Genomic DNA, 26850 nt, shown 5'->3' on the forward strand with positions numbered 1-26850 from the left:
TCAGCTAGAAACAGGAGGCTGTGACATTTTATGTGGCGCAGCCCCTTGCTACACCCGCTAGGAAGGCACCACATAGGGTCAGGGAAACTGGCGCCAAGTTTACCAAGAGGAGGCCCGAGGCAGCCGGACAGAAGGGTTGGTAAGAAAGGCCAGACAAAGGACACACAAAGGGGGTCCTGTGAAGCGCTCCAAAGTTATCTGGGAGTTGTCTGAGCCCCTCACCTGGTGAGCACAGTACGACGTGGGCAGCCGTTACCTGCAGACGTGGTCTGGATAATAAGAACTGTGAGTAAAGGCCCTGGACTGCATCACTGACTCCGTGTCGTTACTGCTGCTGCCCTGCACCATCACCCCCATCCTCCGCATACACTGCCCTGAGGCTATACTCCTCCCGTGGGGAGTTATGCTACGCTCTGCTGCACCCACAACACCAGCCTCAGCGGTCTGCCCTGGAGCGGCGGTTCACTCTGACCGCAATCCACGGGTGGAGTAGTCGGACATTTAAACATCAAAACCACATAAATAGTTCCGCCACTGGTTTGACCGCCCTGAGCCACGGAACCGGGTCGCCGCCACGGAGACTACAACCACCAGCCTCCACCAAAAAGGGTCCGGCTCCGGGTGTCCCAAGGCCCAGGGGGCGCGTCAGAACATTTTCATCACCTTTCACAATCACCAATGGGACAAGGCAGGGATGTTCTCTGTCCCCTCTCTTATACATCCTAGTGACGGAGCACCTGCTCTCATCAATTAGCCATAACCCCAATATTAGGTGGATTGAGGTGGGAGGCACCGAGTACAAGTGCTCTCTATTTGCTGATGATGTCCTAGTATATATCACTCAATCACATATATCCATCCATGCTGTTATGGCTGAAATAGATCACTTTGTTACATGGTCAAATTTTAAAATCAATGCAGCGAAGTCTGAGGCCCTCGATGTCTCCCTCGCCAAATCCATATAGGATTCCATCCAGTCCAACTTTCCCTTTGCCTGGCCCTCACAGGGTATCAAATACTTAGGAATTCCTATTCATAGAGACCTCTCCCATCTATGTTATCTTAATTTTGGGCCCTTTATTGAACAACTCCATACAGACCACGGTTGGCAAGTTAGAACTGTAAGATTCACTACGTGAACCACTGGTGTTTTGTGGAAAAGCACATGTACACTGTGTTCCAAATTATTATGCAAAAAGTGTTTAGGAGTGATAAGGGAAGAATTTGTTTGTTTGTCAGTTAAACTCATTGATGGTGATGTGTGTCAGGGCTCTTTATATCACTGTAAGCAATTGCAGACATCTGTGCTAATTAGTTTGGCAGGTGTGTCCAATGAAAGGCAAGACTACTTAAGAAGGCTGTCTCACATTATTAAGCAGCCTACATTTTCTGCCAAAATGGGAAAGAAAAAGGATGTGTCGGCTGCTGAGAAGCAACAAATTGTGGAGTGTTTAGGTCAAGGCATGACTACAATCAACATTGTGCGATGATCAGGATGAAGTGTCTTGGCAATCAAGAAGTATGTAGCCGATTCACAGTACACACGTGTGCGTGCTGATAAGGGCAAATTGAGGACTCTTTCCTACAGGCAATTACGTCAGGTTGAAAGAGCAGCGGCAAAAAAGCCTTGTCATAGCAGCAGACAAGTTTTTGAAGCTGCTGGTGCCTCCAACGTCCCCCGAACAACAAGATGCAGGGTCCTTCAGAGGTTTGCAGCTGTGCATACGCCATCCTGTCGACCTCCTCTATCCACTTCACACAAGCAGAAACGGCTCCAGTGGGCCAAACATTACATGAAGACTGATTTCAAAACTGTTTTGTTCACGGATGAGTGCCGTGCAGCGCTCGATGGTCCAGATGGATGGAGTGGAGGATGGCTGGTTGATGGACACCCCACGCAAACACGGCTACAGCGCCAACAAGGAGGAGGTGGAGTAATGTTTTGGGCTGGAATCATGGGGAGAGAGATTGTCGGCCCCTTTAGGATCCCTGAAGGCGCTAAAGATGAACTCCATAATGTATGTGGATTTTCTCAAACAGCACTTCCTGCCATGGTTCAAGAAGAAGAACCGTGTATTTCACAGCAAGATCATTTTTTTGCATGATAATGCACCATCTCATGCTGCACATAAAACATCTGCATCTCTGGCTGATATGGGCATAAAAGGGGACAAACTTATGGTGTGACCCCCATGCTCCCCTGACCTCTACCCCATTCAGAACCTTTGGAGCATCATTAAAAGGAGTGTCTATGATGGCGGGAGGCAGTTCACATCTAAGCAACAGCTCTGGGAGGGTATTCTGTCCTCATGCAAAACAATTGAAGCAGAAACCATCCAAAACCTGACAAATTCAATGGACGAGAGAGTTCAGAAGCTCCTTTCGAACAAGGGGTCCTATGTGAAAATGTAACATCACCTAGAATAAAGTTTTGAGTTGAAAACTGTTTGATTTCAGTTTCTAACAACCTGCTAATGCTTATAATTTCAAAAATGACCATTTTTTTGGTCTTTATTAAAATGAAAAGGTTGATCGAAAAGTTTGGGGGATCTAAGAGTGTGGCAACCCAGTAGTCATGATTACTTCGAATTCTGACAATATGAGGGTCATGCTGCAGGTAGTGCAGCAAGAAGGCACTTATGTGTCTTGCGCATCTCGGAGCCCCAAAATTATTTTCCGGGCTAGATGCAGCTAAAAATTATTATTAATTTTAAATCTGGTGAAGCTTTAGTATAGATGGCCTAATAGGATCAGTGCTGCACACTGCTACAAAGCCCAAATTATCTTCCAGTCAAGATACAGATAAACATGATTAGTAATTTTAAATCTGGTGGAGCTTATTATAGATGGCCTAATAGAATCAGTGCTGCACACTGCTACAAAGCCCAAATTATTTTCCAGCCAAGATACAGATAAACATGATTAGTAATTTGAAAGCTTAAAACGGTTGGTAGGGTGATTTTAACCAATCATCAAGCTTTTACTCTCCCCAGGATGACACAGGGGTAGAAAAGTCGTTTCGGATCCATGATTTGTTCATCTTTATGAACGTGAGTCTGTCTACATTATCAGTGGAGAGCCGCGTGCGCTTATCTGTCAGCACACCACCAGCAGCGCTGAACACACGTTCAGACAGAACGCTGGCTGCGGGGCATGACAAGATCTCCAAGGCGTAAGTGGCTAGCTCCGGCCATTTATCCAGATTGGAAGCCCAAAAAGAGCAAGGGTCCAGTGACACAGTCATGGCTTCAATGTTTACTTGGAGATACTGCTGTACCATCGTCTCTAGGCGTTGACTATGTGTCAGACTTCTTGTCTCCTGTGGCCTTGCAAAGGATGGGCTAAAAAAGTGGTGAAATGATTCCGCAAAATTGATGTTACCAGCAGATACTGTGGTTCTGTTACGGTTTGAGTGCTGAACACTTGACGGTCCCACGGTTGGCAAGTTGGAACTGTGAGATTCACTACGTGCACCACTGGTATTTTGTGGAAAAGCACATGTAAGATTCTGCAACAGTCTCTGCTGATACTCCTGCATGCGTGCATCCCTTTCTATGGCAGGAATAATTTCTGCAAATTTACTTTTGTATCGGGGATCTAACAGTGTGGCAACCCAGTAGTCAGGATTATTTCTAATTCTCACAATTCGAGGGTCATGTTGCAGGTAGTGCAGCAAGAAGGCACTCATGTGTGTTGTGCATCCAGGAGCACCAAGTCCCTGTTGTGTTGGTGGCGAGGTAACAATCATGCTTCCTTCCTCTGTCCTCTCCCCCCAACCTCGCACAACAGAAATGTGATCAAGGTCTCTCTCATCTGATGAGTCTTCCATCAGTTCGTCCTCCACTTCTTCCTGGGCTCCTGCACCTTCCTCACTAGTTTGGCTGCTACCATGCGCCCTGGTAAAACCATCTCCCCCACCCTCACATGCCTGCCGCCTTGGTGCTGCCGACCGTCTGGACCTTGCAGATGTTAGCCCTTCCGCATACAACTCCTCCTCCTCTACTTCCTCCACCTCCTCTTGTGCCACCACCTGACTCCGAATTCTGTTTAACATGTGCTCCAGCATCTAAATCACCGGAATAGTCATGCTGATAATGGCATCGTCAGCACTAAACATCTTCGTCGCCCTTTCAAAACTGTGCAGAAGGGTGCATAGGTCCCTGATCTGAGACCACTCCTCCAGCGTGATTTGCCCCACCTCTGGATCTCGTTGGCCCAGGCTATACGTCAGAACGTATTGCACCAGGGCTTGTCGGTGCTGCCACAGTCGCTGCAACATGTGCAGAGTTAAATTCCACCGGGTAGGTACATCGCATTTTAGCCGGTGAAGTGGCAGGCCCAACGACTTCTGTAGAGATGTAAGTCGCTGAGCTGCGGGATGCGAACGGCGGAAGTGAGCACACAGCGACCGTGCCCTCTGCAGAAGGCCATCTAGTCTGGGATAGTGGGCTAAAAATTGCTGGACAACCAGGTTCAACACGTGAGCCATACAAGGCACGTGTGTGACATTGCCCCGGCGAAGGGCCGCACCCAGGTTTGCAGCATTGTCGCACACGGCCTTCCCTGGTTTCAGGTCCAGTGGAGACAACCATTCATGAAATTGGTTCTCCAGAGCTGACCACAACTCCTCAGCTGTGTGACTCACATTTCCCAGACATTTCAATGTAAAAACCGCCTGATGACGTTGAGCCCTACTGCCAGCATAGTAAGGAGGTGTGCAGGATCCCTTCTGCGCAGTTAGAAAGCTTGTGGCATGACCAGACAGGCTTTGGGTGCAGGTGGAAGACCGAGAGGAGGTTGAGGAGGCAGAAGCAGTGGAGGAACATTGACATAAAGAGGATTGACGCACAACTCGTGGGGACGGCAAGACTTGGACAGCAGCCCCTTGTCCTGCTGTCACCATAGTTACCCAGTGCCCAGTCAGCGACATGTAACGCCCCTGTCCATGCCTACTCGTCCAAGTGTCTGTGGTGAAATGCACCCTGTCACACACAGAGTTTCTCAAAGAAGCAGTGATGTTGTGTGCGACATGCTGGTGGAGCGCAGGCACACCTTTCTTTGAGAAGTAGTGCCGACTGGGCATCTGGTACTGGGGCACTGCGACGGACATAAGGTCTCGAAAATCCTCTGTGTCCACCAGGCAGAAAGGCAGCATTTCTGTAGCCAAGAGCTTGCAGATGGTGAAATTCAACCTCTTAGCTTTCTCATGGCTAGGAGGAAATGGTCTTTTTCTTGTCCACATCTGAGGGACCGAGGGCTGGCTATTGTGCTTAGACGGGGTTGATAAGGGTGTCCCCGGCAAACTGCCGGTCTGTGAGGAAGATGCAGGCGGACATGTTAGGTTGCCTTGATCCAAAGGTGGTGCTATCGATGTCGGACAGCGCTCAACACCAGCTGGTGTTACCACCTCCAAAGAAAATGATGACCTGCCAATCACGCTGGCTGTTGCGGGTAAAGAGGTGGCAGGTCTGCGCCCCAAAACAGGTGTGACTGCTGTCCCCCCAGTCACAGAGGATGAAGAGGCCGCGGATGCACAAGATATGGCAGACGGTGGTTGGCCCGGCCGGCTAGGCCGCATTGTAGCACACTGAGCTTCCCACTGCAACTTATGCTTCATGTCCATGTGCCGGTTCATGCATGAAGTACTCAAACTATGTATTTTTTGGCCTCTACTTAGCTTTTGCTGACAAATGTTACAGATAACACGAGTTGGGTCATCTTTATCGATCTGAAAAAATGCCCAGGCTATGCAAGGCTTAGCACCCATGCGACCTGAAGAGCCACCACGACTTGTGGTGAGAGGCAGAGTTGTGTTTGAGGATGCAGTTGTTGACGTGCTTCCAGTACTACGTCTCTGTCCAGGAAGGCGCAACCTGACCTCGTCGTCACTAGCATCTTCCTCCACCTCCTCTGCTGACCTCATCTCTTGGCTGACTGTGGGTTGACAGTAAGTGGGATCTCCAACCTCATCATCATCACCCTGTGCGTTATCACACCCGTCGTCCTCAGAGCCAACCTGTTCCTGCCCTGACAAAAAACTAAAGTTGTCGCTCCAATCAGGTATTTGAGTCTTATCATCGTCTTCCTCATTGTCTCCACCAACAGGAGTTACAGTTTGGGAATGAGGGTCTACATTATGGTCAGAACCTTCTGCGTCTGGTCCTGGATCCGACTCATAAAGATTCTGGGCATCAGTGCAGATCATTTCCTCGTCTGGATTCACAGAAGCGCTGGAGTCGACCTCTGATTCCCAGGCTATAGTATGAGTAAACAGCTCTGCAGACTCAACCATCTGTTCTACCTCATACTCAGACGGGCAGCTGGAGATTTGGGAGCTGTGAGGAAGCAAGTGCGATTGGGGTGACACCTTTGAGGACTGGAGTATTTGTGATGTTGAAGTTGATGTGGAGGAGAGCCCACTTAAAGGAGCACTTGATATCCGTTGAAGCACCTGCTGTTTTTGTGCCTCATCTGGAATTTGTAGCGATTGGCGTGGCCGTAAGAAAGGGATCTTATCACATTGTCCGCTAAAAGAAGTAGACATTTTAGTTTGGCTGGAAGATGGTCTTTCTTCTGCAGATGTTACTGTTGCTTTAACACCTACCCCACGGACACATCCTTTTTTTCCCCTTCCCAACACGCCTATTCCCCTTTCCACCAGCAGCAGGCCTTTTTCCACTCATTTTGGTGGTTAACTAATCCACAACTCTGGAGTTGTTTGCACAAAAAACAATGGATAGGAACCAAGCAGAGCTGAGTGGCCAAACTGTGGTATTAGGCCAAAACTATTGGCTGGGTTAGATGGAGAAAAAAATTATATTCAATTTGCAACCTGATGGAGGTCAGTATAGATGGACTAATAGAACAAGTCCCACACACAGCTAGAAGACCAAATATTTTTTCAGAGGTAGATGCAGAAATTTTTTTTATTCAGTTTGCAACCTGATGGAGATCTGTATAGATGGATTAATAGAACAAGTCCCACACACAGCTACAAGCCCAATATTTTTTCAGAGGTAGATGTAGAAAAAAAATATATTCAGTTTGCAACCTGATGGAGGTCAGTATAGATGGACTAATAGAGAAAGTCCCACACACTGCTAGAAGGCCAAATATTTTTTCAGAGCTAGATGCAGACAAAAAATTATTTTGAATTTGCAACCTGATGGAGGTCAGTATAGGTGGACTAATAGAACAAGTCCCACACACTGCTAGAAGGCCAAATATTTTTTCAGAGCTAGATGCAGATAAAAATTATATTCAATTTGCAACCTGATGGAGGTCAGTATAGATGGACTAATAGAGAAAGTCCCACACACTGCTAGAAGGCCAAATATTTTTTCAGAGCTAGATGCAGATAAAAATTATATTCAATTTGCAACCTGATGGAGGTCAGTATAGATGGACTAATAGAACAAGTCCCACACACAGCTAGAAGCCCAAATATTTTTTCAGAGGTACTGTAGATGCAGATAAAAATTATTTTTAATTTGCAACCTGATGGAGGTCAGTATAGATGGACTAATACAACAAGTCCCACACACAGCTAGAAGCCCAATATTTTTTCAGAGGTAGATGCAGAAAAAAATATATTCAGTTTGCAACCTGATGGAAGTCAGTATAGATGGACTAATAGAGAAAGTCCCACACACTGCTAGAAGGCCACATATTTTTTCAGAGGTAGATGCAGAAAAAAATATATTCAGTTTGCAACCTGATGGAGGTCTGTATAGATGGATTAATAGAACAAGTCCCACACACAGCTAGAAGCCCAATATTTTTTCAGAGGTAGATGCAGAAAAAAATATATTCAGTTTGCAACCTGATGGAGGTCAGTATAGATGGACTAATACAACAAGTCCCACACACAGCTAGAAGCCCAATATTTTTTCAGAGGTAGATGCAGAAAAAAATATATTCAGTTTGCAACCTGATGGAGGTCTGTATAGATGGATTAATAGAACAAGTCCCACACACAGCTAGAAGCCCAATATTTTTTCAGAGGTAGATGCAGAAAAAAATATATTCAGTTTGCAACCTGATGGAGGTCAGTATAGATGGACTAATACAACAAGTCCCACACACAGCTAGAAGCCCAATATTTTTTCAGAGGTAGATGCAGAAAAAAATATATTCAGTTTGCAACCTGATGGAGGTCTGTATAGATGGATTAATAGAACAAGTCCCACACACAGCTAGAAGCCCAATATTTTTTCAGAGGTAGATGCAGAAAAAAATATATTCAGTTTGCAACCTGATGGAGGTCTGTATAGATGGATTAATAGAACAAGTCCCACACACAGCTAGAAGTCCAATATTTTTTCAGAGGTAGATGCAGAAAAAAATATATTCAGTTTGCAACCTGATGGAGGTCAGTATAGATGGACTAATACAACAAGTCTCACACACAGCTAGAAGCCCAATATTTTTTCAGAGCTAGATGCAGAAAAAAATTATATTCAATTTGCAACCTGATGGAGGTCAGTATAGATGGACTAATAGAATGATGCTATGTCCAAAAGATTTTACTTCACTAGGTACAGTAAAAAATTTGGTATTCTATACACAGGTGGTATATCTTGCAACACAGATAGGCTACTCCACTGACTAACACACTCTGCAATAGGCCAAAAAGGATTAGCTTTGCTAGATTCAGCCAAATGCTGTGAAAAAAACTTGCACAGCACTGGCACAGACCTGCCTGGCAAGAACTGATAGTAACTGATGTAACCTAGTCCTGAAAAGGACTCCAATTACAATTAGTCTTTACTCCCACAATCTATCTATTTAAGAGCACAGACCTGCCTGATAAAAGTCGTAGGAAATGCTGTAACCTAGTCCTTAAAAGGACTGCAATCACAACTATTCCCTACTCCCAAGCTATCTGTAGATTTGTGCGAAAACTGGCTTGAAATTAACAAGGTATAGCGCACACAGCAACAGCGATGCCGTCTAACACGCAGCTGCAGCAGTGAGAAAATGGTGGCGACGGGGAAAATGGCTTGGTCTTATAGGGCAAGGACATGTGACATACACTGCCAATGACACATGCCCTTGCTTGTGTGAAAAAAAGCACTTCGCTCCGTGTGTGCGCTGCTGATAGGCTGACAGATTGCACCTCCCCACTGTAAATGCGGGAAAGAGAAAAAAAAAATGGAGATCTTCATTGTTCCTGCAGAGATCCATCCCCTGCCCCTCCCCCCACCCCGCTGTACACTCAAACTGCGTATTAACATTAATTTTCATCATTACTGAGAAAAAATCCAGTTATGATTTTGGTGCACGAACAGTTATCGAACATAACCTCGAACAGCCGAATTTTTCTCAAATTGTTCGTGTTCGCCGAACGGCTCGAACACCGCCCAAAACAGCTCGAATTTGAGATTGGTGAACAGTTCAAGTAGAACAACGCTCATCTCTACTAATAATCCAACAATTATTGTGAGCATGTCAAATATTACACTCCATTTAAAGTATTTCAGTTGTGGTTTCAAACCTATTCACAGTTGGCCGCTGACAAATAGCATATCTGTGAACTATGTTGTCAGAGTATTACACCACTTTTAAGGACTGACAGCACCAGCAGCACGCAGTATAAGGCAATAATACATGGCTGGATCGATGTAATACGCTATCCATACTGCGATACCTCACCCATAAAAGAATTTCAGATAAGTTAGTTAATATTCTAGAATATAGAATCTATTTGAATTGTCCTTCCCATTATTAAGGAGTGTGTTTCCTATACTGTTATTGCATATGCAGCAATTTCAAGGGCTGCCAAAAATTAGGACGAACTCCAATACATATTTGAAGAGACGTAAAAAAATAAATAAATAAAAATAAAAACACAGTAGGATCTTTTTAGTATAAAAAATAGACTCACCAATGTAACCTCAATGTAATCACATTGTTCAGCTTCTGCACCTCCTCCTCCTCCTCCTGTTTGGCCTCCATCTCCGAAATGACCACATCAGTCACAAGCTGGAAGCACTGCAGCACTGCCTTGGCCAGGCGGCAACAGGCTGTGCTGAAGATAACATGCTTAATGCTTAGGTGACAAACCGCCCATCGCTGCAGAGTTTTTGAAAGCTGCAACACAGCAGCCTGATCTGTGGCTCTCACCGTTGAACATATAGCCAGACATGGTCGTGTGTGACAATGGGCGGAACTTGGTGGCAGGGAAATGACAGTCAGAGTAGATACAGTTTCCCTCTATGCCAGTTCTTTCGCCGAGCTAAAGAATATGGCTGTGGTGAAATACAACACTCACCGAGAAGCAGTGTCAGACTGAAAAACTTTGGGCCCACGAGAGGATATCATTCTGAGGGCCCACCTCTCTACCCCGCTCAAGAGCCTCATAGCAGCAGCAAAGTTTGCACTATCATGAACTCTCCTGATGGAGAGGCCAGGGCCCACCAGAGGATTCTTTGGTGGGCCCGTCCAACCCTGCAAATGCCAAGAAGCAGCCCTACTAAGAAAAGTCTGTGGGAAGGTTCCTGGACACTCTATGGCTGTTTTTTTTACTGAAGGGGAAACCCACGTAAAGACGGGTAGAACATACAAAATCCTTGCAGATGTTGTCCTTAGTGGGATTTGAACCCAGGACCCCAGCACTGCAAGGCTTCAGTGTTAACCACTGAGCCACTGCCCTCTCTGCTCTCCCTCTGGTATCTAACATGCTGGAGAAGCTTGCACCTACTGACACTCAGTATCTTCCGCTCCTTTGTGAGAAACTAATGTATTTGGGCAGAAGAAAAGGAAATTGTGGATGGCTTCGCTACTGGTACTGGTGGCACTGCTAATACCATGGAGTCGTGCCATAATTCACTGGAAATATTCCAGGCTGGTTGGAGCCAAGCTAATTCTCATAGAAAAGTACCAGCAGCAAGCTAAGGAGATGGTGGCCTCTATCATCATCATAACCTCACATTGGCACTATGAACTCTCCTGATGGAGAAGCCAGGGCCCACCGGAGGATTCCCTGGTTCTCTGTTGGGCTCGCCCAACCCTGCCGAGAAGCAGCCCTGGCTAAGAAAAGTCTGTGCGAAGGTTCCCGTAGACTCTATGTCCGCTTTTTTACTGTGGAGTGGTTCCAGCAATCTATAAGATTGCAATCTATGATCTCTTCACTGGCTCTCCAGTAGCCAGAGACTTTAGTTAAAAATCGTAACCATGACATGCAAAGCCATCCACAACCTGTCTGCTCCATATATCAGTGACATAGTCTCCCGATACATACCTGCACGCAACCTCCGATCCTCACAAGATCTCCTTATCTACTCCCGTCTTCTCTCCTTTTCCCACAAGATTTTTCCCGTGCATCCCTTCTACCCTTGAACTCTGTACCCCAACATATCAGTCTCTCGCCTACCGTTGAAACCTTTAAAATGAAGCTGAAGACCCTCCTCTTCCCAGCAAGCCTACAACATGCAGTAACCCCCGCTCCACCATACCGCTGCACCCTCACCTACTGTATCCTCACCCATTCCTTATAAACTGTTTGTGCGCCCTCACAGGCAGGGTCCTCTCTGCTCTAGTACCAGTCAGTGACCTCTTTACACATGTAAAGCGCAATGGAATAAATGGTGTTATAATAATGAATAATAATTTTACTACTTGTACTCTGGGTCAATTGATGGCACTTTCCTGGTGACTGACCAGCTGTAGCCTCACCTACTGTATCCTTCCCCATTCCTTATAAACTGTTTGTGCGCCCTCATGGGCAGGGTATTCTCTGCTCTTGTACCAGTCAGTGACCTCTTTACACATGTAAAGCGCAATGGAATAAATGGTGCTATAATAATGAATAATAATTATACTACTTGTACTTTTGGTCAATTGATGGCACTTTCTTGGTGACTGTCCCTAAATTGATGTGTTTTGGCAGCTTTTGGTCCCATTTGAAGGTGTTGTGTATGTTCAGCGAATGTACGGTGTTGTAGCAATGTTCGGCGAATATTCGACAATTACATTGGCGAATATTCGACAATTACATTGGCGAATATTGCAAAAATGGCGATTGTAATCCGAAACGAATCTTGAAATATTCGCTAGTCTATAATCAGAAACACCCTTAAAAAAATGATGTGGGTGTTGCATCATGGTCTCCCTGGTGATATGTTGGTGGAGGATGAGGAGGAGGAGGGCGATATAAAATAGAACAATTCCTGAAGGGTATACCCATGTCTGTGTGCATGGGAATAGACACTCAAAAAAATAACCACTGGATTTGAGTTTATGTTTGATGCTATCATCTGGTTGAGAGAAGTCTGACCCAATCCAGCCCTTGTTCATTTTTATAAGTGTCAGCCTGTCAGCATTTTCAGATGATAGGCGGATGCGCCTATCAGTTTAATCAGTTATAATGCCCGCGGCAGCACTAAAAACCATCTCTGACAAAAAGCTAGCGGCCAGGACTTTCAAGGCTTAGAAAGACAGTTCATGACACTTTTCCTTCCATGTCAGAGTACCCCATGTATCAACATCTGGGCACTGGGAGGGTCTGAGAAAACTGTCCCAGACCTTTGACAGCGTTCTCCTGCCTCTGCCGCATCTGGTTTGTGTCTTCCTCGCTTGTACTCCTTGGTTGTCCAATGAACTGTCTGACTGTGACCTCTGCCGCCAGCGTTGTCAGATGGGAATTTTTTTTGTTATAATTCTTCAATAAGAGCCTGAACTTAATATCTCCCAAAATGAACTCCTTTGGTTTCCTCCCTCTACTAACCTACCTATACCTGACTTTGCAATTTCCTTTAGCTGGTGCCACCATAACTCCCATTTGGCACGCCTGCTATCTTGGAGTCATATTTGACACACAACTTTCCTTTATTCAACATGGAAAATCACTCACTCGCTCATGTCACCTTCACCTTAAAAACTTCTCCAGAAGTCAACCTTTTCTCACCTTTGATACTGCAAAACTCTTACTGTTGCGCTTATTCATTAGTGCAACTCTCTTCTAATCAGTCTCCCTCTAAACAAACTGTCTCCTCTCCAATCCCTTCTGAATGCAGCAGCCATGGTCGTATTTCTATCAAGCCGCTTCACCGACGCCTCTACCCTGTGCCAGTCATTGCACGGGTTAGGTTAAACAATCACTACTGTCAGCCATACGTTTATACCTGTCACCCATAGTTTTTAAATTACACAGAACACCCTGCCATACCGAGGAGAGCGACAAAGCAAACCGTTCCTCCTCAGCAACTCCTAAAGCTCCACTCCCACTGAAGGTACCAAACTGTGGATGATAACCATATGCTCCGAAGAACGGTGACCTGCTAGTGGATTCTTGACGATGATTATTCATGGCAAATTATCCTGGCTGAACAAATCAGGAATCAGAGGAAGAGTCTATGGATCACGTATGGTAATTTGATTTAATTCCCGGAAATCTAAACAGGGACGTAGACCGCCATCTTTTTTCTTCACAAAGAAGAACCCTGCCACCACGGGCAAAGATGAGGGTCTGATATGTCCCTTCTCCATACTTTCCGTAATGAAATCCTTCATGGCTTGTCTCTCAGGGCCAGAAAGATTATACAGTCTGGACTTGGGTAGACAGTCATAAGCATGATGAGGAGTCAAATCCTGACACCCCTTCTCAGAAAAAACGTCCTCAAAAAAAGAAAGAAAAGCAGGCAGAAACTCCGTAAAGACAACAGCAATGGAAACATTCAGACAGTTCTCATGGTAGTAATCTCCCCATTCAATAATTTCCCCGGTTTGCCAATCCACCAGTGGATTATATTTAACAAGCCAGGGGATACCTAAAACAATCGGAGTACGGAGATTCTCCAAAACATAGCAAGGAATGATTTCACAATGAACTGACCCAACCCTCAGTTTCACATTATGTACAATCTGAGTAAATGCTTTCTGTGCAAGTGGCACCGAGTCAATGGCAAAGATGGAAATAGGCTCAGCTAAAGCACAGCAAGCGAGACCATGAGTTTTCACAAATTCAGCATCAACAATGCTGACCCCGGCTCCACTGTCAACAAACACAGAAATATTTTCGATTTTACTCTCTAGCACCGCCTCTGCAGTCAGGATAAAGCGGAAACTGCAGTTTGGCCACAAATGCACCCCTTGTTTATCCAACTCCAGACTACCAAGAGTTAATCGAGTCTCCTTTTGTTTAGGAATAGAAGGACAGGTCCCAACAAAGTGTCCTTTTTTCCCACAAAAAAACATACGCCATTTTTCTTGCGAATCTCCGGAGAGATGTATGATGTAGAGACATCCCCTAACTGCATAGGTTCCTCCACTTCCCCCAGTACTGTTTCACCCCCAGACCGCTCCCTTGGCAAAAGGTACACAACGCCGTCAAGAAGGCCCCGGAGAAGGAGGTCGCACCCGTCTATCCCAAAGGCGCCTATCCACACGTATGGCCAAAGACATGGCAGCCTCCAAGGACTGAGGGGTATCTTATACAGCCAAGGCATCTTTCAACCTTTCCGTTAGCCCCTCACAAAATTGACTTTTAAGGGCTGAGTTATTCCATTTGGAATCCGTTGCCCATCTACTGAATTCCGAACTGTATGTTTCCACTGACCAAATCTCCTGCTGAAGGCGACGTAGCTTAGACTCAGCCAAGGCGACTCGGTCAGGGTCATCATAGATGAGGGCAAGAGCTCCAAAAAACCCCTCCACAGATTGGAGACAAACCGAATCCTGCGGTAACTAAAATGCCCATGACTGAGGATCACCCTGCAGTAGAGAGATCACATTACCAACCCGTTACTCCTCAATACCGGAGGAGTAGGGATGAAGTTTGAAGTACAATTTGCATGCCTCCTTAAACACAAAAAAATTGTCCCTACTTCCTGAAAACCTGTCCGGGAGGGCAACCTTGGGTTCAGGCTGGACAGGCCTACCTGCACAGACCCCCACATTGGCGGCCTGTAACCGCTGCTGAACCTTACAGCGGAGGTCATTCACCTCCAGACACAGACAGCGGAACTGCTCTGCTAGGTCTGCAACTGATCTCATACTAAAGGGAGTAAGGAAAAAAAAGGTGCATGCCCAAAAACACACAAAGAAAAACAAAAAAAAAGTCATTTTTGTGTCATCGTTTTTTTTTTTCCCCAAAACGTGCTCGGCCGGTTATAATATCACACCAGATGTGAATGCAATACAGGGGGGAAGGTAAAGGGAGTCCAGACACTAGGGAAAGGGGAAGTGGTGACCTCCTAAACTGGACTAGCGTCACCCTGTCTTCCCCTACTGTCCCTATACAGCCTCCGCAGCTGTCACCAGTCACGTGCCTCGCCCTACTATCCCTGGCATAGGCTACAACTGGGGGTGGAAGGAGATGAGCACTAGTCAACCTCTGCTAGCACTCTAAAGACAAAAGGGGAAGAAAACACAGGGGAATTACAACTTAGCTTTAGAAGAAACTCCAACAGGGCACACGGCCTCAAGACTCCAAAGAGGACATGATGCTACTTCAGCCAAGCTCCAAGAAGGAATGAGTATAACCGGCGACGCCCACCTAGAGAGACCAGATATACATACACCCAGGCCAGAGGGAGGTAGTTGCTGGGTCTTAAAGATAACCTCCTATCTAGGAAGCTGTCTGCAATGCCAAACGTGGTGATCTCCTACAGGCCACTGCAGGACGGCTGTCTGTCACCTCCGACACACCCGTGACACATACACGGCGTACTTTCACAAGCCGCTCTGGCAGATCCATGTAGATTTTGAGAAACTGCAGAACCACTAAGCTGAGCACATAGGCCAGGCATGGTACATGTGCAAGCTTGCCTAGCTTCAGAGCCACCACCAGGTTCTCTGATACAGCTTTCAACAACTCTGCAACGGTGTGGGGTTTGTCGCCTAATCATACAGTTCTGCTTATTGCTATTGGCACACTCAAAATGTAAGTAAATAATCTGGAATATGTCCTGAAAAAATGAATCAAGTGATGGAGGCTGAAGAGGAGGAGGTGGTGTTGAAGGAGCTGTAGAATGTAGGGGCAACCCTGATTGACCCAGTGCCCACAATCCTCTGCGTCAGGAGGACGTATTCCATCCCAGGGTCCCACTGGGTCCCGGTTTCCACAATATTAACCCAGTGGAATGTGTCATTGGGTTGAACCGTCCCTGGCCACATTCACTTGTCCATGTGTTTCTGGTTAGGCGGTCCTTCCCACTTAAGTGCACTGGGGAGGGCACGGGTAATGTTCTGAGACCCGCGCTTGTGGAAGGCGGAGACAATACCGGGAGAAATAGTGGCGGTGGTCGACCGAGCATGGACACCCGGCCACCGCCGTCATAAGGTTGTGGAAAGCTTCCACCACTACGAGCCTAAAAGGCAACATTTCAAGTGCAAGCAGTCCAAAAATGTGGCAGTTTAGTATTGCAGCCTGTGGGTGGGTGGCTGGATGCATACTTGCGCTTGCTTTCCAAAAACAGAAAACTAAGGAGATGGTGATCTCTATCATCATCACGACCTCACCTCGGTACTATGAACTCTCCTGAAGGAGAAGCCAGGGCCCACCGGATGAATCTCCGGTTCTCCGGTGGGCCAGTCCAACCCTGCCGAGAAGCAGCCCTGGATAAGAAAAGTGTGTGGGAAGGTTCCCGGACGCTCTATGTCTGTCTTTTTTATGGTGGACTTTGTCCGTACTATCCCTGGGCACTTTCACTTGTCCAAGTGTTTGTGGGTAGGCAGTCATTCCCAGTAAGTGCACTGGGGAGGGCATGGGTAATGTTCTAGGACCCATGCTTGTGGAAGGCGGAAAGGATACTGGGAGAAACCACCGCCATAAGGTTGTGGAAAGCTTCCGCCTCCACAAGCCTAAAAGGCAACATTTCAAGTGCAAGCAGTCCAGAAATGTGGCAGTTTAGTATTGCGGCCTGTGTGTGCGTGGGTGGTTGGCTGCATACTTGTGCTTGCATTCCAAGGACTGTGGTAGGGACAACTGAACACTGCAAAGGGACAAGGACGTGGACGGCGATGATTGCAAGTCTGCAACGACAGGTGCAGGCATGGAAGGCAACTTCGCATGTGCCATGGACAGGAGATTTGCGTGCACGCACAACAGCGGAAGATGCAGTGGTGTCACCCGCAGACACTGTTTCTGGACCTTGGCGTTCGGCCCAGCTAGTCGGGTGCTTTGCTGCCATGTGCCTGAGCATGCTGGTGGTGGTCAGGCTGGTAGTTTTGGTGCCCCTGCTGATGCTGGCCTGGCAGATGTTGCAAATGGCCTTTTTGGGGTTATCTGAACAGTCTTTAAAAAAGAACCAGACTCGGGAAGACCTAACAGTTGTACTGGCAATTTCCGTCTTGCTGGTGTTCCGGGGAGCAGTTGCCCGCCTTGTGTTTGTGGCAACCACACTGCTTGTTCCAGCCTAATGTGGTGCTACTCCTCCCTCCCCCTGTGTGCTGCTGTCCTTGCTCTACATGTCCCCTTGCCACATTGGGCCAGAGACTTCATCGTCCACCGCTTCGTCTTCCACTTATGCAGCCTGGACCTCTTCCTAACTTTCTGGCAATTATGTCTCATCATTATCCCCCTCTTGTGACTGGATTCAATAGTGGTGTTCCACGGCCCCCTAGAAATTGGGACAGAAAGGTAGTTTGACATGACGTGGGTGTTTGTTGTGCTCCCTCAGCAGGCACAGTTTCACCTTGCCCACGGCCTCTGCGTACACTATCACCATCACCATAACGTCCACTTCCCCGTCCCTTGACACACACCTTGCCCATTTTAAATGGAGTTTAAGATTTGTCACGTTGCCAAAAATATCTATATTATTACTGCAGTTATATAGGTTACGTCTGCTCAGATGACCACAGTTTTAGGTACTGCCCTGGGGGTCAGAGATGCTTCCAGGGGTCTTTCCCATGCAGTTCCCATGTCTTTTCAACACTGTATAAATGTGTGAACATAGCCCAAGATGTAGAGGAGCATTTTTGTTCTTGTATATTTATTTTGCCTTATATACAAGTCATTATACTGGAAAGGATCTTCCTTAACATTTTTCCCAAGAAAATCTATTTTGGTTTAGTTTTTGTATGTTTTATTGTGAGTCCGTAAAAGTGGCATAATCCTCTGACAACATTGTTGACAGCAGTGATCTGGGAGTCAGAGATGCTTCCAGGGGTCTTCCCCATGCTGTTCCCATGTCATATGAGCACTGTTCCAATCGATTTGGGCAATTTTTAGGCTCTCCGCAGACCGCTGGGGGAAGTGGGGAGTTGCGCCAGAAAAATGCTCGAGTTTCCCATAGACTTAGATTGGTCTCATTACTTGGACTGAGCACTCGAGCATTCCAATTTGCTCGACCGTAAGCAACGAGTACCTGAGCACCACTGTGCCCTGTTTTCGCTATTTGTGGATAATGGCTCACTGTGATTCGCTGGAGTCCCAAAGCTTTACAAATGGCTTTATAACCTTTCCAGACAGATAGATCTCAATTACTTTGTTTCTTATTTGTTACTGAATTTCTTTGTATTGCAGCATGATGTCCAGATCTTTTGGTCTACTTCACTTTATCAGGCAGCTCCTATTTAAGTGATTTCTTGATTGAGAACAGGTGTGGCAGTAATCAGGCCTGTGTATGACAAGGGAAATTGAACTCAGCTTCCCAAAGATGTGATAAACCAGTTAATTTATGTTTTAAGTGTGGGGGAGGGGGGTCACTTTCTCACACAGGGCCTTGTAGGTTTCGCTTTCTTTTTTTCCTTAATAATAAAGCTGCATTTTTGTTTACTTGTGTTATCTTTGTCTAATATTTAATTTGTTTTGTGATCTGAAACATTTAAGTGTGACAAACATGTCAAAGAATAAGAAATCAGGAAGGGGCAAACACCTTTTCACACTGCTGTAGATATTAGATAGATAGATAGATAGATAGATAGATAGATATTAGATAGATAGTAGATAGATATGGCACAGATAAATAGATATGGGCTAGATAGATATTAGATAAATAGATATCTATCTCATATCTATCCCATATCTATCTATCTATCTAGAAAGGTATATAAATATAAATCATCATATACATCAAAATGGCTTAGAACCCTGAGTGACAGGTGATGATGTCACAATCAGCCCCCGCTTATGACAATGGGAGAAGCCTTGGTTACAGTCACTTTCTCTTGTGTGTTGCACTCACAACTTGTGTTGCAAAACTTGCTATAGAGTTTTAAAAAGTAATAGTAGTTCGTCAGCGCCCTCTGGTGGAGAGAACAAGGTAAGTCTAACTATGTGTACAGCGAGCATTTCCCTGCAAATTATACAGCCCAGCCATGCATCACTGTGATCACTACACAGTGAGGTTACCAGAGCTCCAATTGCTGGGAAACAATGCATTTTAGTGTGTCTAGATGGTATAGGAATGCTGGAACCTTTAGTTCTACAGCATATATGACCATAGATTTTTGACCGCTAGCATAATCTACATTGTGGGCCATGACATGAATGCAAAAGTAAGCTAATGGTGCCAGATAAATCTCAATTCAACCCAAATTTTTAGATTAATTAGAGTCACCATAAGGCACAAAAGCCAATATGTAACCAAAGAGTAAAAAGGGGGATGTGCCAGGAACAACGTACAACAATGTTTTTAATAAAAATATCAATTTTATTGAGTCAGTCAAAATATATATAAACAGCAATACAGTAAAAGCAAAAAACAGACACAACACAGGCGACAAAGAAAGTTGGTGAGTGAATAAATCACATAGAAGATTGAGAATGTGTTTGTCACTCACCAACTTTCTTTGTCGCCTGTGTCTGTGTTATGTCTGTTTTTTGCTTTTACTGTATTGCTGTTTATATATATTTTTTGACATATTTTTAAATCACAAACAAGCGCTAGTATGAACCAAGCCTATGGAGGTGGTCATCATTACCAATTAGTTTATATTAAATAGCAGCCCAATATTAATTATGAAATACATCACGATGGCTTAGAACCCTGAGTGACAGGTGATGATGTCACAATCAGCCCCCGCTTATAACAATGGGAGAAGCCTTGGTCCCAGTCACTTTCTCTTGTGTGTTGCACTCACAACTTGTGTTGCAAAACTTACTACAGTATAGAGAGTTTTAAAAAGTGATTGGAATTGTCAGCGCCCTCTTGTGGAGAGAACAAGGTAAGTCTAACCTTTTTCTAGTGACTAAATGGGTTGTCTATAACTGGACAACCCCTCTTAACAGCTTGAGTGCACAATATACAAGTAAAACACTCAACAGCTCTTGGACTGGTTCCGTTCCTATAATGTTGGCACTGTGTCTCCCAGTAGTCATGGGACAGTATTATGTCATGAAACTGCTGCAGCCAATCAGTGGCTGCTGATTGGGTGCACATTTTCACTATTCTGTCAGAGTGGACTTCCGACATTGAGACACGACCTGCAGGCTATTATAGACAGATAACCCATTCTGGATTACCAGGCCTGGAATTATCCATACACAGTACAGTATAGTCACATTATAGTAATCTGGCATTAATGGAATTAATGGTCGGCTGGTCTTCATCTCCCATTAGAATGAGTGGAGCTGCAAAGCACATAATCGACCACTGCTCCACTCACGGTCAAATTAAAGCATTGATTTTCGGGAAGTCATCCCCTTTGCCTTGGTATTACCTCTTGGTAATAGAGGTAAGATTAACAATCGCTCAAAGTGTAGTTATCATTTTAATTTTTATCTCATAAATCAATAGTGCGCATGAAATTAAGAAAATTTGTAATATATCTTAGAAAAGATATTGGTCTCTTTCTCCTCTTGGGCTGATCTTTCATTTTCAAAATTCTCAATTCACTGGTAAAATCCGTATTCAGTGAAGACAGATTTTCCCATTACTGAGATAGGAGATGGCAGCTGCTACTTATAAGATTCTATGTAGAGAAGAAGGAGGAGAAGGAGGATATCTGTCTCCAGCTCTTCTGTTCTAATTCATCTCATTTACATAGTATCTTATCTGTAGTATCTGCCATTTCATTTCTCAGTAATGGGAAAATCTGTCTTCACTGAATACAGATTTTACTGGTGAATTACATTTTTTTAAAATGAAAGATCAGTCCAGGAGGAGAAAGAGACTGATTTATGTGATAAGATATATTACAAATCATTGATTTATGAGATAAATATTAAACAATTGTTACCCCAAGGTCTTTAGGAAAATAGCGCAGTATAACATTATTACATGGCACCTGCTTTTGTAGGCCAGTCCAGGTTATCTTCTATTACTGGACTATCAGACTTTCTGTACTTTATATAATTGATGATGATGAGAGTAATTAAATGTTTTTTCCATTTTCTGTGTCTATCTCCAGTGTTTACAGGGCTCTGTTAACATGGCATCTCTCCAGAAATGCGCTCATACTGTCATACAGATGTTTGATGATGAGGATGAGGAAAAAGCTAGACTTGATAGGCAGGACACAAATGGCCGGAGTGTAATTTCTTATGTACGCTCCATCATTACTATATTGATTCTGTCCTACACAAATCTAGTAATCTACATGAATTCCTTTATTGACAAAGGTAGGTGAAGGAGGGGTAAAAGGTTTTACGTCTGGGGGGAAGATTTTTTAAGCCTGTAGCTGTGAAGGTGTCTATAATAGCACCACGACTGTCTGACTCTTCAGGGCATATGAGAAGCCTATTAAAAAAAAAAAAAAGTACAACAGTTCTCTAATTACAAATGATCATTTGTGCTCTTCTCTTGTTCTTGTAGGGGTGAGGCCATATCTGCAAAGCGCCTTTATAATAGAGGACAGTGGACTTGGATGGCAGAACATAGGTAAATGTCAATATCAAATTATATTCTGTAAGTCACCATGAAAGATGCCATTAGAAGGAGGACTGATATCAAATCCCTGACTCAAATTTGATAACATCTCAGTGTCAAAATGATCCACTTTGGAAGATTTCATGACCCTTTAACCTATTCCTGACATCCGCCGTACATGTATGGAGCAAGATGAAAGCGGGTGTATAGAGCAGGATATTCCCGGCAGATAATAGCTGTGACACACAGAGCGTGCCTCTAAAGGCTACGGTCACACTATCAGTATCTGGTCAGTATTTTACATCAGTATTTGTAAGTAGTGTTGAGCATTCCGATACTGAAATATCGGGTATCAGCCGATATTCGCGGTATCGGAATTCCGATACTTAATTCCGATACTTTTCCAATATCGAATACCGGAATCGGAAGTTCCCATAATGCCTGCGCTCTGCAGTGTCTCTGAAGGATGACAAGCTGGATGGCAGAGCTCAGCTGAGATCCAGCCTGTCATCAGAACGCCATCCCAGCGTGAGAGAATTCTCCTGATTGTTTAAAAGCCGGCGGGCGGTAAAAAGCCACCGGCTTTTAAACAATCACACAGTCCCATACTGCTTGCCCGCAGCCTCCCACCCCGATCCTCCGCTCCCCTCGCCACCTCCCATCCCGATCATAAGTTAGGACCGGGCGGGGAGCACAGCACCAAGGAGCGGGGAGCGAAGGACCCGGGCGGGGAAGCCGGCCATGAAAAGACTTCACCGCCGGCTTTCCCGGTCTGTGCTGCGCTTTCCCGCCGGTTATTTCAAATTAACAGCTGCGGTATCAGGTGATGCTGATCAGCTGTTCATTTGAAGTAGCCGCAGTGCCCTCGGAGGGTTCATATGAGTTCATGCTTGACTGCATTGCATGAACTCACATGAACTTTCCCACGGCTGCACAGGTCAGCCTCACCTCCCAGACCCGTCATGATTGGTGTGTGTGGGTGTCTGTGCGATGTGTGCGGGTGTGCGCGGTGTCTGTGCGATGTGTGCGGGTGTGCGCGGTGTCTGTGCGATGTGTGCGATGTCTGTGCGATGTGTGCGCGGTGTCTGTGCGATGTGTGCGGTGTCTGTGCGATGTGTGCGGGTGTGCGCGGTGTCTGTGCGATGTGTGCGGTGTCTGTGCGATGTGTGCGGGTGTGCGCGGTGTCTGTGCGATGTGTGCGGTGTCTGTGCGATGTGTGCGGGTGTGCGCGGTGTCTGTGCGATGTGTGCGGTGTCTGTGCGATGTGTGCGGGTGTGCGCGGTGTCTGTGCGATGTGTGCGGTGTCTGTGCGATGTGTGCGGGTGTGCGCGGTGTCTGTGCGATGTGTGCGGTGTCTGTGCGATGTCTGCGAGTGTGTGTGGTGTCTGTGCGATGTCTGTGCGATGTGTGCGGTGTCTGTGCGATGTGTGCGGTGTCTGTGCGATGTGTGCGGGTGTGCGCGGTGTCTGTGCGTGCAGGCAGACATAGGCCGATGTGACACTACTACTCCCATCGGCCTATGTCTGTCCCCCGTCCACTCGTGCCAGCAGGATCAGCTCGATGGGAGCAGTAGTTCCCATCAGCCTGATCCTGCTATTTAAATTGCCCTACTGTGTCCCCAATAAATTTTAAATACATGTCATTGGTGGCCAGTGGTTACCTAAAAGAAATTAGTTCATACATTACCTGTCCCCGCCGATCGCCACCTAAAATAAAGTAAAAAATAAAAAACTACACCTATACTCACCTAGACACCTAATTCCCCGAAGCCATCGATCTCCTGTAATAAAATATAAAATAATAAACCACAACCTTATCCTTACCCCTCCGTAGCAGTCCACGAGTGTCCCACGATGATCTCCAGTTTAGAGCAGCCACATAGAATGTGACCGCTCTGAACCGCTGCCGCCGCTAGAATGATGGGGCCGTAAAGCAGCCCCGTCATTGCATAAGCGGGATCGCCGGAGTTCAGGCAGCGCTGCTCCGGTTAGCTGCTTTACGGCCCTGCTGTATCGTGAGAAATTCCCACGGTACAGCAGTGCCGTAAAGGAGGTCTCCGGAGCTGCGCTGCCTGAATGCACTCCGGTGACCTCAGTCAGTGGCTCCCACTGCCGGGAGCGGACGTGTTCCCGGCAGCGTGAGCTTACAGCAGCCATGCACAGCTGTCACCATCTCCAGATGTGACAGCTGTGCATGGGAGATCAGCGCAGGAACGTGGACAGGTAACTATTATTTTTTAGTAAACTAAGAATTAAATAAAATTGTGTGTTTTATTTCAAATAAATTATTTTTTTCTGGGTGTAGTGTGTGTTTTTCTTTTTAACACTTTGTAGGTTAGTAATGGGGGTGTCTTATAGACGCCCATCATTACTAACCTGGGCTTGATGTCAGCTGGCATTATAAGCTGACATCAACCCCAGCCCTATTACCCCACTGCCACCGCACCAGGGCAGCGTGGAAGAGCGAGGCTAAGTGCCAGAATTGACGCATCCTATGGATGCGCCATTTCTGGGGCGGCTGACGGCTGGTGTTTCTAGCCTGGGAGGGGGCCAATATTCATGGCACCCTTCCTGGGCTATTAATATCAGCCCCCAGCTGTCTGCCTAGCCTTTGCTAGCTATTAAAATAGGGGGGACCCCACGTCATTTTTTTGGGGGGGTCCCCCATTTTAATAGCTAGTAAAGGCTAGGTATTCAGCTGGGGGCTGATATTACTAGCCTGGGAAGCTCCGTGGGTATTACCCCCTTCCCAGGCTTCAAACATCTTCCCCAGCCGTCTGCTTAACCTCCACTAGAGCCTAAAATTATGGGGGATCCCACGCCAATTTTTTTTTAAATAAATCCTTTATTTTAACACTAAATGACATTTGATGAGTTAATAAAGATGCAGTCCCTAAATTATTATTTATTTTTTAATTAATTTTTCCCAAAAATTTTGACGTGGGCTTTGCCATATTTTTGTATGCCAGCCAGATACAGCATCCAGCTTCTATGAACGCGCCATTTTCCGGGGCGGCTGCGGACTGCAATTTGCAGCGGGTGGGGCCCAGAAAGCTTGGGTCTCCCTGTGCTGCGGATTCCAGCCCCCAGCTGCCTAGTTGTACCTGGCTGGACACAAAAATAGGGCGAAGCTCCACGTATTTTTTTTTTAAATTATTTCATGAAATTCATGAAATAATAAAGAAAAAAAGGGCTTCCCGATATTGTTGTGTCCGGCCAGGTACAAATAGGCAGCTGGTGGTTGGGGGCAGCCCGTTCCTGCCTGCTGTACCTGGCTGGACACAAATATAGTGCAAAGCCCCACGTCAATTTTTTTTAAATTATTTCAGAAAATTCATGAAATAATTTAAAAAAAATTGATGTGGGGCTTCGTCCTATATTTGTGTCCAGCCAGGTACAGCAGGCAGGAATGGGCTGCCCCCAACCACCAGCTGCCTATTTGTACCTGGCCGGACACGACAATATAGGGAAGCCCTTTTTTAAAAAAATTATTTCATGAAATAATTTAAAAAAAATTGACGTGGAGCTTCGCACTATATTTGTGTCCAGCCAGGTACAGCAGGCAGGAACGGGCTGCCCCCAACCACCAGCTGCCTATTTGTACCTGGCCGGACACAACAATATAGGGAAGCCCTTTTTTTCTTAATTATTTCATGAATTTCATGAAATAATTAAAAAAAAAAATACGTGGGGCTTCGCCCTATTTTTGTGTCCAGCCAGGTACAACTAGGCAGCTGGGGGCTGGAATCTGCAGCGCAGGGAGGCCCAAGCTTTCTGGGCCCCACCCGCTGCAAATTGCAGTCCGCAGCCGCCCCGGAAAATGGCGCGTTCATAGAAGCGCCATCTTTTGGCGCTGTACCCAACTCATCCAGGGCCCTGGTGCGGTGGCTCACTGGGTAATAAAGGGGTTAAGGCCAGCTTGGCATTATCAGCTGGCCCTAAGCCCGAAATTCATGGGGTCACGCCAATATTAGACATGACCACCATGAATTTCTAGTAAAGTATTTAAAAAAAACACAACACCCAGAATAAAGTCCTTTAATTGAAATAAACACACAATTCTTTATTGTTCTAAATTAAACCAAACCGTCACGCCCATTCCAGCTGAAGCCAACGATCTCCTGCAATAAAAGAAAAATAATAAACCAACCTCATCCTTACCTTCCCATGGATCCCACGACAGCTTCAGCTCTGCTACATCGAGATGACAGGCTGGACCGCAGCAGAACGCTGCCATCCAGCCTGTCATCCCGCAGACACTGAGAAGCGCAGGCATGCTTGCGCTCCTTAGTGTCTCTCTGTGACGGCATAAAGATGAGCCGAGTTCATGTCCAATGAACTCAGCTCACCTCATGCACGTCACTGACAGCGTGGGAAAATTCTCCTGCACTCAGCGCTTCAGCGTGAGAATTCTCCCACGCTGTCAGTGACGTACATGAAGTGAGCTGAGTTCATTGGACATGAGCTCACCTCATGCACGTCACTGACAGCGTGGGGAAATTCTCACGCTGAAGCGCTGAGTGCAGGAGAATTTTCCCACGCTGTCAGTGACGTGCATGAGGTGAGGTCATGTCCAATGAACTCGGCTCACCTCATGCACGTCACTGACAGCGTGGGAAAATTTTCCTGCACTCAGCGCTTCAGAGTGAGAATTCTCCCACGCTGTCAGTGACGTGCATGAGGTGAGCCGAGTTCATTGTCGGCTCATCTGGATGCCGTCACAGAGAGACACTGAGGAGCGCAAGCATGCCTGCGCTTCTCAGTGTCTACGGGATGACAGGCTGGATGGCAGCGTTCTGCTGCGGTCCAGCCTGTCATCTCAATGTAGCAGAGCTGGAGCCGTCGTGGGAACCATGGAAAGGTAAGGATGATGTTGGTTTATTATTTTTCTTTTATTGCAGGAGATCGTTGGCTTCAGCTGGAATGGGCGTGACGGTAAGTATGGTTTAATTTAGAACAATAAAGAATTGTGTCTTTATTTCAATTAAAGGACTTTATTCTGGGTGTTTGTGTTTTTTTTAACTTTGACTATGGGGTTAGTAATGGGGGTGTCTTATAGACGCCTCTCCATTACTAACCTGGGCTTGATGTCAGCT

The 26850-nt window shown here is 45.9% G+C and overlaps 1 protein-coding gene across 1 annotated transcript in view; it reads left to right on the forward strand.

Annotated features, from left to right (window-relative positions):
- Positions 1-26850, forward strand: part of LOC141247353 (protein spinster homolog 1-like) — a 75582-nt gene that overhangs the window by 38850 nt on the left and 9882 nt on the right. The window contains exons 2-3 of the mRNA XM_073669209.1: positions 21298-21508; positions 21702-21767. Coding sequence (XP_073525310.1) covers positions 21298-21508; positions 21702-21767 — 277 coding nt within the window. The remainder of the gene's footprint in view (positions 1-21297; positions 21509-21701; positions 21768-26850) is intronic.

Source organism: Phyllobates terribilis, unplaced genomic scaffold (assembly GCF_046119375.1).
Source record: "Phyllobates terribilis strain yellow unplaced genomic scaffold, ASM4611937v1 Scaffold_2__4_contigs__length_985480577, whole genome shotgun sequence".
NCBI lineage: Eukaryota > Metazoa > Chordata > Amphibia > Anura > Dendrobatidae > Phyllobates > Phyllobates terribilis.